Raw genomic sequence first — 16,227 nt, forward strand, 5'->3', positions numbered from 1 at the left:
ATCACAAGTCCATCTGACAGAACACTGAAAATAAAGGTGATACTTGTAATGGGTAAGAGGTTTGACTGGATGATCTCCACAGACATTGCAACTCTAAGATTCCAGATTGAGTCAGAAAATGACATACCTTTTCTTTTTGAATTTCTTGTAGGTTTTTACACTGCTCTTTCAACTGCTGTTCTTTCTTTGCTGAATCTTGCTCCAAAGTAGCCTTGGCAGTCTTCAGTTCTTGAATCAATTTATTTTGGTTTCCAATTTGATTTCTGTTTGAAATCAAGTCCTCTTGTGCTAGAGAAAGCTTCTCTTCTACAGACTTAAAAAAAATTTCCCCAAATTATTGTATGTAATTTTTTTAGCAACTTTCAACAGAAACATAACAGTTAGCGAAAGCATAAAGGAAAGCAATATACTATAAAAATATAGTAGGTTATACCCTTCAGTAAGATCATGTAATAGAGAAAGAATGCTGGATAATAACTCTCTTGCCTGTGGAAAGCATTTATCATATAAATAGTTAATAAAACTGAAGCAATTCCAAAAGTCTATACTGGCAAAGTGACATGAAGGAATATCAAATAAGTAGGGATGATATCAAAAACACTCAGACAACATATGGTTATGGTTATGGTTAGAGAGAGAGAGACATGGGAAAACATGAAAAAAGCAATTTAAGAAGAGAGTTAAGTGCTATGTTTTGTATATGCGTATTAGTTTTGTAGGATCTATGGCGTTCCTTAATAACATGTTAAAACCTTTAATAAATAGAAAGAGATTTTTGTCTTGGGGGAAAAAATACTATATTTACATCTGCCAACCAGATCAAGTGAACTAAAAGAGGAAGGTCAATCAGACATCTAAAACTCTATTTCTGACAATGCCCTTGCCCAGTCTCTTAACTTCCCATTTGTGTGGTACAAGCAGTCCTGTCAGTTAACACAGTCCAAGATTACTGACTGTTGGGAGTTCCACATATTTTGAGACACCGAAGCTCAAAAAGAAAGGGTAACCTCTTCAACCTGTTAGATTTCATTCGTGGGTAGATATGGTTAACAGGTGGATAATGGAAAATGGCAGGAATTGTGCCACTGTCAGTTGCTATTGCTAAGAATCAGTAGGGAAGGGAACTAACTCTAAGATGCTCTTCCACAATCCATAATAAATTCATCAGTCTTATTCTTGAGATAAAGCTCCTCTAAAAAGGATGCAGAAGATATAATTCTGGAAGGATCCCTGCTGGCCAGGCTTGGCTATTATAAGCATTCAATAAAAAATAGATGAAAAATAAGTAAATGACTGAAGACCATTACTTAAGGAATTTAAGCTTATTCCTTACAAATAATCCAATTCAAGTCTTTCTGATACAAATTGAATTTCTATTTTCAGTGGCTTCCAATAGAACACTAAGAATCCTACAGATTCTTTTTCAGAAAAGACCTAAAGTTATCAGTCTTTTATCAATCAAGCAGTTAACTGTTAACTGAGTATTCTAATAAGGTAGACAGGAGGATAAAAGATAGTCTTTGACTTATGGAAGCTGACTGTGTAACCTGAAAAACAGAGCCAGCATGTGAAATGGAAGCTGTAGAAGGTAGCAGAGCATTTGTTAAGTGCCAAATGCACAAAGGAAAGACAAATGTGAGAGTCTCTGGGATATATTTATAGAAGACTCCATGGTGCTATATTACAAAGGGTGAGAATGATTTCAGATAAAAAGAATATAATTTGACAAAGCCTAATCCATACAGTCTGTAGCAACTGTAATTAGGTAAAAGAGGTCCTGATCTAATGCTAAAGATCAAGGCTTGCTTGAGACAGAAAGTAATAGTACCCCCAACCTCCAATCAGAATTCCAAACTCCCCATGGTTTAAATAACAACCCATAGAATTTTAAACTCCCCAAACCCAGTGGCTTAATCTTTAAAGTCAAGCTCAAAATCTGGACTACTCTTTTCTAAAGATGCTAAGACATTGCTCTACCTTGCCTCTGAATACTCATCTATGTCATTCAATGGTATAATACCATGCATTTTTAAATATTCTTTGATCTCTCTTGTTTCAGACCACTTATTTTCACCTGCTCAGCATCTTTCCTTCCCTTACAGAACTCCCCCACCATCACATTTGACTGTTGGAGCTCTTTAACTCAGCCACTCCCATTGGAGTAGGCAAATTCCTGGGCAGATCAACTAGGAACCTTGATCCTGAATACTTCAATCACATTATAGTAGCACAACTGAAAAAAAAAGAATTTCTGCAGTGTTCTGTGTTAGTTATTGATTTTTGTCTGTTCAATATTGTCCTTTTTTCTTTCAAAATAAAACTTCTAAAATTTTAGTTACTACTTTTTTGGTATCTGATAAAATGACATAAGAAACAGTATACTAGGCTAAGAAGATTTCTATTTAATTCTAAACTTATTATCCTAGAATTTTCACTTTATTCAGGGTACAAAATTTACAGTTCAATTCTACTTCTACCTTTCTTCAACAACAAAGAATAGCATACAGCACAGCTAATTTGAAATATCGTCAACAAACTTAAGTATTTCATAAATAAACCAGCAGATGGGGCTAAAGGCATAGATAAGGCCTGCCAGTGGTCTTCCATTCTACTGGTGTCTTGGTGTGCACTGTCAGCCCACAGATGGCAGGCTTGACTTTGGTAGGTGCCTTGTTACAAAGTTCTGAACCTCTCTTCCTTATGCTTTATATACAGCTAGATCATATAACATCACTGAAGCAAAAGAAAAATAATGGCTGATAACTATTTCTATTCTGGTCTGTAAATACCATTTGAACTTCCCTAGGAATTTACTTCATTTTTTTAAAAAATTAACTTCCATAAAAGATCATATACTTCTCATTTTAGAAGTATTAATATAGAATGTATCAATATCGTTTTATATTTAGTGAAATGATGGTAAAAGAATAAAAGGCTACGAATCAGAAGAACTAACTATCATGGTCCTGTTATTGTGCAACACTAGGCCTGTCACAAACCTCATCGGGCCTCAGGCTCCTCATCTGAAAAGGAAGCTTTGGAATAGAGGATCTATCCACAGCCTCTTACCAGGTGTAAAACTCCACAGCAGCCTATTCCCCTGCCCCTTTCTCTTGTTGTCCATATTTATATTTGAATTATTCTTTAATGTATAAAATTATTAGTACACAATATAACTTTCAGGCATAATAAAAATAGTTATTGGCCTAATGAAAGAATATTGATTTAAGAAATCTAAGTCCTGTTATTAGGCTATGCTCTTGGGTAAACAATACATCCATATGAAAATAAGAGTGTGATTTCTATAGGACTTCTACAGTTAATCAATAACTTTTATCTCCTCTATCACATAATATTCTTGAAATTCATACATATCTCCATCCTTACTATTACCAGCCCAAGCCGCCATCATGAGCGCTTGGACTACTACTGCAAAGTCTCCCTGGTCTCTACCATTCAGGCATGTCTCCCTAAAATCCATTCCTTATACTGCTGCCAGTCATTAGCCTAAAATACAAATCTGAGCAAATCCTCTCAGTGGTTCCATCCTACCGCCTTTAGGATAAAGTCTTAAACTCTTAAACAAACCTTTCTCTGATTTCCAGTAGTGTAAAGAAAAAAATGATGATAATTTAAAGCTACTTTTAAAGAATAGCAAATAAGGCACAGTCTAAATATCAGGCAGCATTTTTTTTTCTTGTAACAACTCTTGCTAACTTTAAACTAAAACTTTATATATGTAATCTACTGTTGGCACTGTGAAAATTTTCTTTTCCAATTTCCTATTTCTTTGTCAAATCATTAGTCTCCATAGATTCCTTCACTTTCCTTCCAGACTGTACTTTCTCAGCTCTTTGTTTCACCTTCTCTCTCCCATTAATCTCTTTTGTTCCATCCGCTTTAATCCCTGTTCTAATCAACTCATACCTTGATTACTGGAAATTCAATGGTGGGAGGAAAGGAGATAGCCTCTTAACTAATCTTCCTACTACTTGGTTACCCTAGGTCCAACCCAAGCTGTCTGCAACGCACTTCCAGGTTAAGATGCCTCAAGTACTATTTTTCTTCACTTTACTCCTTTGCATAGACTCTCCATTATTCTCCCAAATGTAAAGTCTAATCATTCTTGCTAGGCATCTAAGATACTTCACAATCTGATCCTAACCTTTTTAACCTTAACTTCCAAACACAAACCAGCACTCTAGCAAGATAATAGTATTAACTGTCTTCTGGCTTTGCTCATTCCCACTACACCACCTTTTCTCAAATGTGCCTCTGGATGAAATGACCTTTCTCAGGATTCTCTGTGTGTTTAAATTCCATATATCCTCTGGACCTGGTCAAGTCCTACCTCAGTCATAAAGCTTTCCCTATAACAGTTTATAAATAAAATATATAAATATTCTGTGATTTTCAACATTATTTTTCAAGGACATACTTCAAATTAAACAAAGGAAAAATCTAAACATAGGAAAGAAAAGCATAGTATTTCACTGTGCCAAAAAAAGAAGAGAGAGAGAGCAAGAACTGGCTGAATCTTCTCGGAAAGAACAGAAATGTTTTGTTTACCTTAGAGAATTGATACCCTTAAATACTGCATACAAACCATTTACTCTTTTTCCATATCTTTCATTTTAATAAACATGACACTTTAATCAAACAGTATTGCCAAGGACAAAGCCACCATAAATATTTAGATAATTAAGGTTAAGTTTACTTTTAGCTGTAATCTCCTAATTTTAATCATTAGGCATTCCAATAGCCTTGGGAAGTTGACAAATATATAAAACAAAAGTAAATATTGCCTGACATGCAACAGTAAAATTGTGTTTTTACAAATGGTTTACATTTAAAACTCTTTAGATTTTCTAACAGCAGTCCTTTTTTCAAGTTAACTTTTTACAAAAAAATAGCAAAGTTCTTAGATAAGTTAATAATGTAGCAGTTAACATATTTCCAAATTATTTTACTGTTATAAGTTATTTTTAAATGTGTAATATATATATGGTTATAAAGCAATGTAATTTTTAAAAAGCATGTTACTCCAGATATAATAATTTAATAGAAAACAAGCATGATAGTCCACAAATACTAACATTCCCTTGCCTTTCTATATTCAAATCAATCATTTAAACATCTATAAACAACTGAGTTTTTATGATATAATATAGTTTAGTGTAATACCACAAAGACAAGTAGTGACTCTATAGCATCTTACTATGCTGATGGACAGTGACTGCCATGGGGTGTGTGGGGAGACTTGATAATATGGGTGAATGTTGTAACCACAATGTTGCTTTATTAAGACTGTATATTAATGATAGCTTAATAAAAAAATATATATGTATGTTATATACATACACACACACACACACACACATATATAGTTTACTATACCTTAAGATCCTGCCTTGTGGCAAGAAGTTCAGATTCCTTCCCATAGAAATCAGACTGAAGCTGTTTTAGATTTTCCTGACTTTTTTCATAGGTGTTCCGTAACACTGATATTTTCTCTTTCTCTGCTGTGAGTTCCTGGGCTGCTTCTGTTGACTGCTGCTGTAGTTTATTCTCAAGCTCTGTCTGAAACATACAACAGTTATTTAAAACAGTATGCAAACCAAAACCAGTTACAAATACTAAATGAAATCCATACAATAAGAAGATCCTTGAGAAATGAACTAAATTTTTGCCCCCAAATCCTTCTAACTTTAATAAAGAGTAACTTATTATCTTACAGTCACAAAGTTAAAAAATTAAAAATTCCAACAAGTCCCAATTTAAAAGCCAAAAAGTGAAGAAGCAATTAAATAAAGAAAAAGAGCATTTCACTGGAGGCCCTAAGTACCAAGGTCTCAGGAAACTCAGAGCAACAATCACACTAGGTGAAAGTTACACTGCTAGATGCTTTAGAAGATGATATAATTTAAGATTGATCTAAGAGGAAGTTCTACATGAAAGAAATTAAAAAGCCAATATACTGCATTGAAGTATACAGTTTCTACTCCTTGACATTTGAGAATAACTTAGGAAATTTCTCTAGGTCATCTTTAACATTAAGGGAGAAAAAGAAAACATTGCAAAGGTACAACTCCTCTAAATTTGTCTTTAATCTCTAAGAAGATTCAGGAGATATGCACAAATTATGACTATGTATACACAGTATGAAAATAATCACTTGGCTTTTAAAATAAATATTGCTGCTTCAGTGAAACTGTTGTTGAAGTTACTAGAGACCTGCTTATTACAAAAAGCAGTATTCATGTTCTTGTCCACACCTTACTTGACCTCCCAGCAGTACTTGAAATAGCTTATGATATCCCTTCCTAGTAACATTCTTCAACATAGTTTTCAGGGCACCTTCTGATTTAGGTTCTCTTCCTACCTCACTGGTCATTCCTTCTTAAAACCTATTACTAACTCTTCTTTTGTTTTATTTCTCTATATTGTAGGACCCCAGGATTCTGTCCCTGGCCCTCTTTTATTCTATATACAGTCTCTTTCTAGATCTCAACTAGACTCATGGCTTTAAATGTCATTTACTTACAACTAACTCCTGCATCTATGTCTCTAGCTCTGACCTCTCCACCTGAACTTGAGGCTCATTAAATCCAAGTACTGAGGTTTCTGACAGCAACCATGCTCATCAAAAAAGCTGCTACTTCCCCAGTAAATATGGCCATCTGTCTACTTGCACAAGCCACAAACCTAGAGTTATTCTTGATTCCTCTTTCCATCCTCCCTCACCATCTAATCTATCAGCAAGTCCTGGTGATTCAACTTCCAAAATATATTCCTAAATCATCTGCCTCTAACACTTTAGTTCATGTCATCATCATGTACTGTCTAGACTACTGCAGTAGTTTTTCAATGCTTTCCCTGCTTGTTCCTTTATCTCCCTTTAGTCAGATCACACCATTTCTGCCTAAAAATTCTCCAATCAATTCTAATTATCCTTAAAACAAAATATATCATTCTCTATTATCTTGTAATCTACAAGTTTGCATGCATATGCTTTAGCCTGTTCTACTCATCTGAACTCATCTCAAATTACTCTCCTTCTCTCCCACTATACTTAACCTATATTGGCCTTCTGTTTTTAGAAAATACCAAGCTTATTCTAACCTTAAGGTCTATGCACTGGTTGTCCCTGCTGACCTTTGTATAGATAGTTCTTGAATTTCATGTATCAGCTCAAATCTTTCCAGAGAGACTTCTTTGATCACCCAACCTTTAGTAGGTCTCTATCCCAACACTTCTCTCACATCACCCTGTTTACTTTCTTTTCCCAACTGTAAGCTCCATGAGAACAGGCTCCTCGTCTGTTCACGAGTGTATCTCTAACACTCAAACTTTTGCCATGGCATAAAATTGGTGACTCGTAATATTTCTTGAATGACTGAATTACAAATAGATTGGAGGTAGAAAAGCCTGGGATGTCTATTAAGAGCTTATTTTAATAGCCCAGGTAAGAAGAAAAGAAAGCCTGGACTATGGCTGGCAGTGGGAAGTAAGAAAAGGGGATGGATTTAAGAGAACTAGAAAACAAAAAGCTCCCTGCAGATGGTGGCGAGAGAGGAGAGACAGACGCTTCCTCCTAAAACTGGATACAATTAGAAAATATAGCTGGCACAACTAATCCTGAGAGAGCAACAGGGAAGAGGATGGCGCCAGACTGCACACACCTGGAGAAAAGAGCAGACCTCACCAAACGGGGTAACGTACCAGAGCTGTGGCTCCGCGGGACCCGAGCCCCTCCCCCACCCCAGCTCACCGGCGGGAGGAAGACAAACAGAGCAGGGAGGGAGTGGAAGGCCTGGGACTGCTGAATACCTAGCTCCGGAGAAATGCGCTGGGAGCACAAACCTACATTTCATGGTGCTTTCATCATACTCTTCTGATTACGGGGTTGGAAAGCTGGGACGGGAGGAGTCCCTGGGGAGACTGGGATTCCAGCTGCTTGTGGAAAGCAGGGATCCATATCCAGCAGCTCTGGGACAAAAGCTTATATCTGTGTGCTCAGCCCACTGGTTCAGGCAGTGGAGACAGGCACAGCAGCCGGGAAGCAGGGAACAGCTCTTTCCTCCCTGCAGGGACCAATACCGCTCCCCTGCAACACCCAACATTGCTTCAGGGGCTAAGCAGCTCCAGAATAGAGCTTCTGGACACTAGACGGTGCCATATACAAATATGAAATGCCAAAGAAACCTGGTCCAGAGTAAAATTATTAATACAACTCCCGAGAAAGATTTAAATTATATGGACCTCGTGACTCTTCCTGAAAGGGAGTTCAAAATAAAAATCATCAACATGCTAATGGAGGTATGGAAAGACATCCAAGAACTCAGGAATGAATTCAGGTTGGAGATCCAATCGTTAAAGAGCATGATGGAGGGTATTAAAAGTAGATTAGATATGGTGGAGGAGAAGATAAATGAAATAGAAACTAGAGAAGAGGAATACAAAGGAAGCTGAGGCACAGAGAGAAAAAAGGATCTCTAAGAATGAAAGAATATTGAGAGAACTGTGTGACCAATCCAAATGGAACAATATTTGTATTATAGGGATACCAGAAGAAGAAGAAGAGAGAGAAAGGGATAGAAAGTGTCTTTGAGGAGGTAGTTGCTGAAAACTTCCCCAATTTGAGGAAGGAGATAGTCTCTCAGGCCATGGAGATCCACAGATCTCCCAACACAAGGGACCCAAGGAAGACAACACCAAGACACATAGTGATTAAAATGGAAAAGATCAAGGATAAGGACAGACTGTTAAAAGCAGCCAGAGACAGAAATAAGATCACATACAAAGGGAAGCCCATCAGGCTAACATTAGACTTCTCAGCAGAAACCTTACAGGCCAGAAGAGAGTGGCATAATGTATTTAATGCCACGAAGCAGAAGGGCCTGGAACCAAGATTACTTTATCTGGCAAGATTATCATTTAAATTTGAAGGAGGGATTAAATAATTTCCAGATAAGTAAAAGCTGAGAGAATTTACCTCCCACAAACCATCTCTACAGTCTATTTTGGATGGACTGCTATAAACGGAAGTGTTCCTAAGGTTGAATAGCTGTCACCAGAGGTAATAAAACCGCAGTAAAGAAAGCAGAACATCTAATTACTAAGAAAATGCAAAATTAAATTAACTATCCCCAAAGTCAATCAAGGGATAGACAAAAAGTACAGAATATGATACCTAATATATAAAGAACGGAGGAGGAAGAAAAATGAGAAAAAAAAAGAACCTTTACATTGCGTTTGTAACAGCATACTAAGTGAGTTAAGTTAGACTCTTAGATAGTAAGGAAAGTAATCTGGAACCTTTGGTAAGCATGAATCTAAACCCTGCAATGGCAATAAGTACACACCTATCAATAATCACCCTAAATGTAAGTGGACTGAATGCACTAATCAAAAGACATAGAGTCACTGAATGGATAAAAAAACAAGACCCATCTATATGCTACTTACAAGAGACTCACCTCAAACCCAAAAACATGCACAGACTAAAAGTCAAGGGATGGAAAAAGATACTTCATGCAAACAACAGGGAGAAAAAAAGCAGGTGTTGCAGTACTAGTATCAGACAAAATAGACTTCAAAATAAAGAAAGTAACAAGAGATAAAGAAGGACATTACACAATGATAAAGGGGTCAGTCCAACAAGAAGATATAACCATTATAAATATATATGCACCCAACGCAGGAACACCAGCATATGTGAAACAAATACTAACAGAACTAAAGGAGGAAATAGAATGCAAGGCATTCATTTTAGGAGACTTCAAAATACCATTCACTCCAAAGGACAGATCCACCAGACAGAAAATAAGTAAGAACACAGAGACTCTGAACAACACACTAGAACAGATGGACCTAATAGACATCTATAGAACTCTACAACCAAAAGCAACAGGATACACATTCTTCTCAAGTGCATATGGAACATTCTCCAAAATAGACCACATACTAGGCCACAAAAAGAGCCTCAGTAAATTCCAAAAGATTGAAATCCTACCAACCAACTTCTCAGACCACAGAGGTATAAAACTAGAACTAAATTGTACAAAGAAAGCAAAAAGGCCCACAAACACATGGAGGCTTAACATCATGCTCCTAAATAATCAATGGATCAATGACCAAATTAAAATAGAGATCGAGCAATATATGGAAACAAATGACAACAACAACACAAAGCCCCAACTTCTCTGGGACGCAGCAAAAGCAGTCTTAAAAGGAAAGTATATATCAATCCAGGCATACTTAAAGAAGGAAGAACAATCCCAAATGAATAGTCTAACGTCACAATTATAGAAATTGGAAAAAGAAGAACAAATGAGGCCTAAAGTCAGCAGAAGGAGGGACATAATAAAGATCAGAGAAGAAATAAACAAAATTGAGAAGAATAAAACATTAGGAAAAAAATCAATGAAACCAAGAGCTGGTTCTTTGAGAGAATAAACAAAATAGATAAGCCTCTAGCCAGACTCATTAAGAGGAAAAGAGAGTCAACACACATCAACAGAAACAGAAACGAGAAAGGAAAAATCACGACGGACCCCACAGAAATACAAAGAATTATTAGAGAATACTATGAAAACCTACATGCTAACAAGCTGGGAAACCTAGGAGAAATGGACAACTTCCTAGAAAAATACAACCTTCCAAGACTGACCCAGAAAGAAACAGAAAATCTAAACAGACCAATTACCAGCAACGAAATTGAAGTGGTAATCAAAAAACTACCAAAGAACAAAATCCCCAGGCCAGATGGATTTACCTCAGAATTTTATCAGACACACAGAGAAGACATAATACCCATTCTCCTTAAAGTGTTCCAAAAAATAGAAGAGGAGGGGATATTCCCAAACTCATTCTATGAAGCCAACATCACCCTAATACCAAAACCAGGCAAAGACCCCACCAAAAAAGAAAACTACAGACCAATATCCCTGATGAATGTAGATGCAAAAATACTCAATAAAATATTAGCAAATTGAATTCAAAAATACATCAAAAGGATCACACACCATGACCAAGTGGGATTCATCCCAGGGATGCAAGGATGGTACAACATTCAAAAATGCATCAACATCATCCACCACATCAACAAAAAGAAAGACAAAAACCACATGATCATCTCCATAGATGCTGAAAAAGCATTCGATAAAATTCAACATCCACTCATGATAAAAACTCTCAACAAAATGGGTATAGAGGGCAAGTACCTCAACATAATAAAGGCCATATATGATAAACCCACAGCCAACATCATACTGAACAGCGAGAAGCTGAAAGCTTTTCCTCTGTGATCGGGAACAAGACAGGTATGCCCACTGTCCCCACTGTTATTCAACATAGTACTGGAGGTCCTAGCCATGGCAATTAGACAAAACAAAGAAATACAAGGAATCCAGACTGGTAAAGAAGAAGTTAAACTGTCATTATTTGCAGATGACATGATACTGTACGTAAAAAACCCTAAAGACTCCACTCCAAAACTACTAGAACTGATATTGGAATACAGCAACGTTGAACGATACAAAATTAACAAACAGAAATCTGTGGCTTTCCTATACACTAACAATGAACTAATAGAAAGAGAAATTAGGAAAACAGTTCCATTCACAAGTGTATCAAAAAGAATAAAATACTTAGGAATAAACCTAATCAAGGAAGTGAAAGACCTATACCCTGAAAACTATAAGACACTCTTAAGAGAAATTAAAGAGGACACTAACAAATGGAAACTCATCCCATGCTCTTGGCTAGGAAGAATTAATATCGTCAAAATGGCCATCCTGCCCAAAGAAATATACAGATTTGATGCAATCCCTATCAAATTACCAACAACATTCTTCAATGAACTGGAACAAATAGTTCTAAAATTCATATGGAAACACAAAAGACCCCGAATAGCCAAAGCAATCCTGAGAAGGAAGAATAAAGTGGGAGCGGGGGGGATCTCGCTTCCCAACTTCAAACTCTACTATAAAGCCACAGTAATCAAGACAGTTTGGTACTGGCACAAGAACAGAGCCACAGACCAGTGGAACAGAATAGAGACTCCAGACATTAACCCTAACATATATGATCAATTAATATATGATAAAGGAGCCATGGACATACAATGGGGAAATGACAATGTCTTCAACAGATGGTGCTGGCAAAAGTGGACAGCTACATGTAAGAGAATGAAACTGGATCACTGTCTAACCCCATACACAAAAGTAAATTTGAAATGGATCAAAGACCTGAATGTAAGTCATGAAACCACAAAACTCTTAGAAAAAAACATAGGCAAAAATCTCTTGGACATAAACATGAGCAACTTTTTCATGAACATATCTCCCCGGGCAAGGGAACCAAAACAAAAATGAACAAGTGGGACTATATTAAGCTGAAAAGCTTCTGTACAGCAAAGGACACCATCAATAGAACAAAAAGGTACCCTACAGTGTGGGGGAATATATTCATAAATGACAGATCCGATAAAGGGTTGACATCCAAAATATATAAAGAGCTCACACACCTCAACAAACAAAAAGCAAATAATCCAATTAAAAAATAGGCAGAGGAGCTGAACAAGACAGTTCTCCGAAGAAGAAATTCAGATGGCCAACAGACACATGAAAAGATGCTCCACATCACTACTCATCAGAGAAATGGAAATTAAAACCACAATGAGATATCACCTCACACCAGTAAGGCTGGCTACCATCCAAAAGACAAATAACAACAAATGTTGGTGAGGTTGTGGAGAAAGGGGAACCCTCCTACACTGCTGGTGGGAATGTAAATTAGTTCAACCATTGTGGAAAGCAGTATGGAGGTTCCTCAAAAAGCTCAAAATAGAAATACCATTTGACCCAGTAATTCCACTTCCAGGAATTTACCCTAAGAATGCAGCAGCCCAGTTTGAAAAAGACAGATGCACCCCTATGTTTATCACAGCACTATTCACAATAGCCAAGAAATGGAAGCAACCTAACTGTCCATCAGTAGATGAATGGATAAAGGAGATGTAATACATATACCAAATGATTTCACTCATATGTGGAGTATAAGAACAAAGAAAAACTGAAGGAACAAAACAGCAGCAGAATCACAGAACCCAAGAATGGACTAACAGTTACCAAAGGGAAAGGGACTGGGAAGGATGGGTGGGAAGGGGGGTGGTAAGGACAGGGAAAACGAAAGGGGACCTTACGATTGGCATGTATGATGTGGGGAGGGGGGCATGGGGAGGGCTGTGCAACACAGAGAAGACAAGTAGTGATTCTACAGAATCTTACTACGCTGATGGACAGTGGCTATAATGCGATTTGTGGGGGGGACTTGGTGAAGGGGGAAGTCTATTAAACATAATGTTCTTCATGTAATTGTAGATTAATGATAACAAAATGAATAAAAAAAAAGAGAGCTAGAAGACAGGTTAGCAGGAGGTAGTGCTAACTGCCTATAAAGGAAAGAGAGGTTGATCGCCCCACGCATTATCTACTAATATCCCATGTCACCTCCCTTTCGTTTCCTCCAAATTAGCCTTCATGCTAAAGGATTCCTGGACATCTTTTTTCATGTTGAAAATGATACTGCAATCATACACATTTTCTTTTGTAGAACATGACTCCTTTTCTTTTAACATTTTTTTCCACAAATCTAGTTTTCTTTCTCTTTAATTACCTTTATGACTCTCAACTAAGCCCTCTGCAAAGTTTCAATAATGTCCATAATGTCCGTTTTGGTTCATATTTGGGTCTTTATAATCTTTACTCTGACTGATGGATTTAGTCATTCATTTTTCAAAAACTGATAGCTTATTTATTAAAAGACACAGTTCTCTGACTTTGAGGAACTCAAATCTCTTAGTGAGGATGTACATTTAAAAAATAAATAAGCAAATAGATCAATGCAACAATTTGGTAATTGCTTTAACAGAAGTAAACCCAAAGTTCCAAAGCACAGTGCAGGCAGGACAGGAATTTACAAATTATCCTTCACACACTGATCAGTTTTTGCTCTAAAACAGGTCTGATCACATTCCTCCCTTCTGAAAAACCTTTAGTCCTACAATATTAAAATTTTAAATGGAAACAACTATATAACATATTCTGTGATCTGACTTCATCTAACTCTGTAGACTTAACCTCCCCTCACTTTTCCATCTACAATGAACTCCAATAGCTAATGTTCTATAATGACATATTTTTAAGTTTTGCAAACTTTGCTAATAGTTTCCTCTCCTTGATACATGATTTTCTCCTTTTTTTAATCTTTCAGAATTATTATCATCTTCAAAGGCCCAGTTTAAATGCTAGCTTGTCTAGGAAGCCAGTTAAAATTTCTATTAAGTTCCCGTTTTTCTTATATATGTTTTTAAGTTCTTGTTTTACTCTCATTTTATATATTACAGTTATCTTTTTTTTACATCCTGCTTCCTCATTTAATTATATTCTACTGAAGAGTAGGAAGCATATTCTATTCATTCTGTATTCCCGCAATAGATTTTGAATAAAGTTGATGCAGGAAACTGTTGACTTACATAGCCTGCTTGCTGGATCCTTGACTAGTGGCTCCCAATCATATATATATATAAACATGTATGTACCTCTATGTGTTTTATATGTATCTAAGTGTGTACACATGCACATCTACACCCATTTAAACATTAACCTCATTTTCTTATTTCACTGTGAGCCAGTAATAACTGTCAGACCATCACTGCATCATCTATCATTCACACTGACACTCTTAGATCATAGTTTGCTATACTTCCATATATTATCCAACTATTTTGCTTCCACATTGCACTGGGCACAGTCCTACTTAACTGTGCCCAGTTTAAATGCATTATTTCAATCTTTACAACAACTCTATGACCCCATTTTATTTAGCTCAGAAAGATGAATCACTTTCCAATAACCATAAACCTAATGTGTGTCACATAAAAATTAAATTCAGATCTGCCTGACTCCAAAAACGTATCTTCTTTCCATGATGCTACACTGCTCTTCAACAATACCAAACTATTCTTGCTTTTCAATGATTTTTCAGTTACTTCAAATTCCAAGTCTAATTTATAGAGACTGGTTATCCACCCAACACTCCCTAAAATGCTGTTCTCCCCAAGATTAAAAAGGGTTCCTTATCCTAGTACTATATGCTAATATAAGTGAACCACTGTTATGGCTGAATGTGTCCCCCCAAAATTTGTATGTTGAAGCCTTGATTCCCAGTATGATGGTATTTGGAGGTGGAGCTTTGGGGAGGTCATAAGGTCATAAAGATGGAGCCCTCATGAAAGGGATTAGTGCCCTTATAAGAAAAAACCCAAGAAGGACCTTTCTCTCAGCCACATGATGATACAGCAAGAAGGCAGCTATCTATACAGCCAGGAACCTATCTATAAGCTCTCACCAAAAACTGGATATTCAGAATGCCTTTAGAAGAGACTTTCCAGCCCCCAGAACTGTGAGAAATAAATGTCTATATTTAAGCCACCTCATTTATGGTATTTTTGTTATAACAGTCCAAACAAGAGAACTACCAATATGAACATTTCCTCTAAATCTCAAAACCCTTAAGATGTCATCCAGTAAAACCATGCAAGGTAGAGCCAATATATATTAATATAAATGTAATTAGAATTTAATAAAAAAGAAAATGTAGTAAAAGTAGTTTGTTTTTTTTAATTCACTAAGATATAATGTTAAAAAATGAAGATGTGGGGAATACTTGGACACAAGGCTAATAGATTTTGGAATGACCTCAAGATATTGAAGTATACAACAAAATACCTATTGTGATTATTACATCCTGACTTATGATTATAAATGATCACACACATAGATGAGCATAGGCAAATTTTCTAGTCTTTGTGTTATTAGAAAGTTAGTCCTGTAAAGTGGCATAATAATAGTTTTAAAAATAGCAGTCAACATAAAATATGCATTTGTGGGTTAATTTTTCTTTTCTCTGGTTAATGTGACAGACAACTCTTAATGACATGACGTATTTTGTTTGTTCTACATTGCAGAGATTTTACTTCTCTCTTCTCAATGAGTCAATTAACATGCACATACCAATAATGGGGAAGAACTTGTTTTGTTCAAATATTAAGTACAATTGATTTTTTATCAACTCTTGGTCTGGACAAGTATTAAAACATTTAAAAATGAAAAACAGATGCTCAATAATAAAGTAGAATAGTTTGGAAATGGAAACTGCTAC

At 36.3% G+C, this 16,227-nt stretch overlaps 1 protein-coding gene across 5 annotated transcripts in view; it reads right to left on the reverse strand.

The window, feature by feature from the left end:
- EEA1 (early endosome antigen 1) overlaps positions 1-16,227 on the reverse strand; it is a 138,271-nt gene that overhangs the window by 8,774 nt on the left and 113,270 nt on the right. For all 5 annotated transcript variants that reach the window (XM_073213613.1, XM_073213614.1, XM_073213615.1 and 2 more), the window contains 2 exons: positions 5,398-5,580; positions 128-313 (listed from right to left, as the gene is read on the reverse strand). In XM_073213613.1, the coding sequence (XP_073069714.1) occupies positions 128-313; positions 5,398-5,580 (369 nt within the window). The remainder of the gene's footprint in view (positions 1-127; positions 314-5,397; positions 5,581-16,227) is intronic.

Source organism: Manis javanica, chromosome 10, assembly GCF_040802235.1.
Source record: "Manis javanica isolate MJ-LG chromosome 10, MJ_LKY, whole genome shotgun sequence".
Classification (NCBI taxonomy): Eukaryota; Metazoa; Chordata; class Mammalia; order Pholidota; family Manidae; genus Manis; species Manis javanica.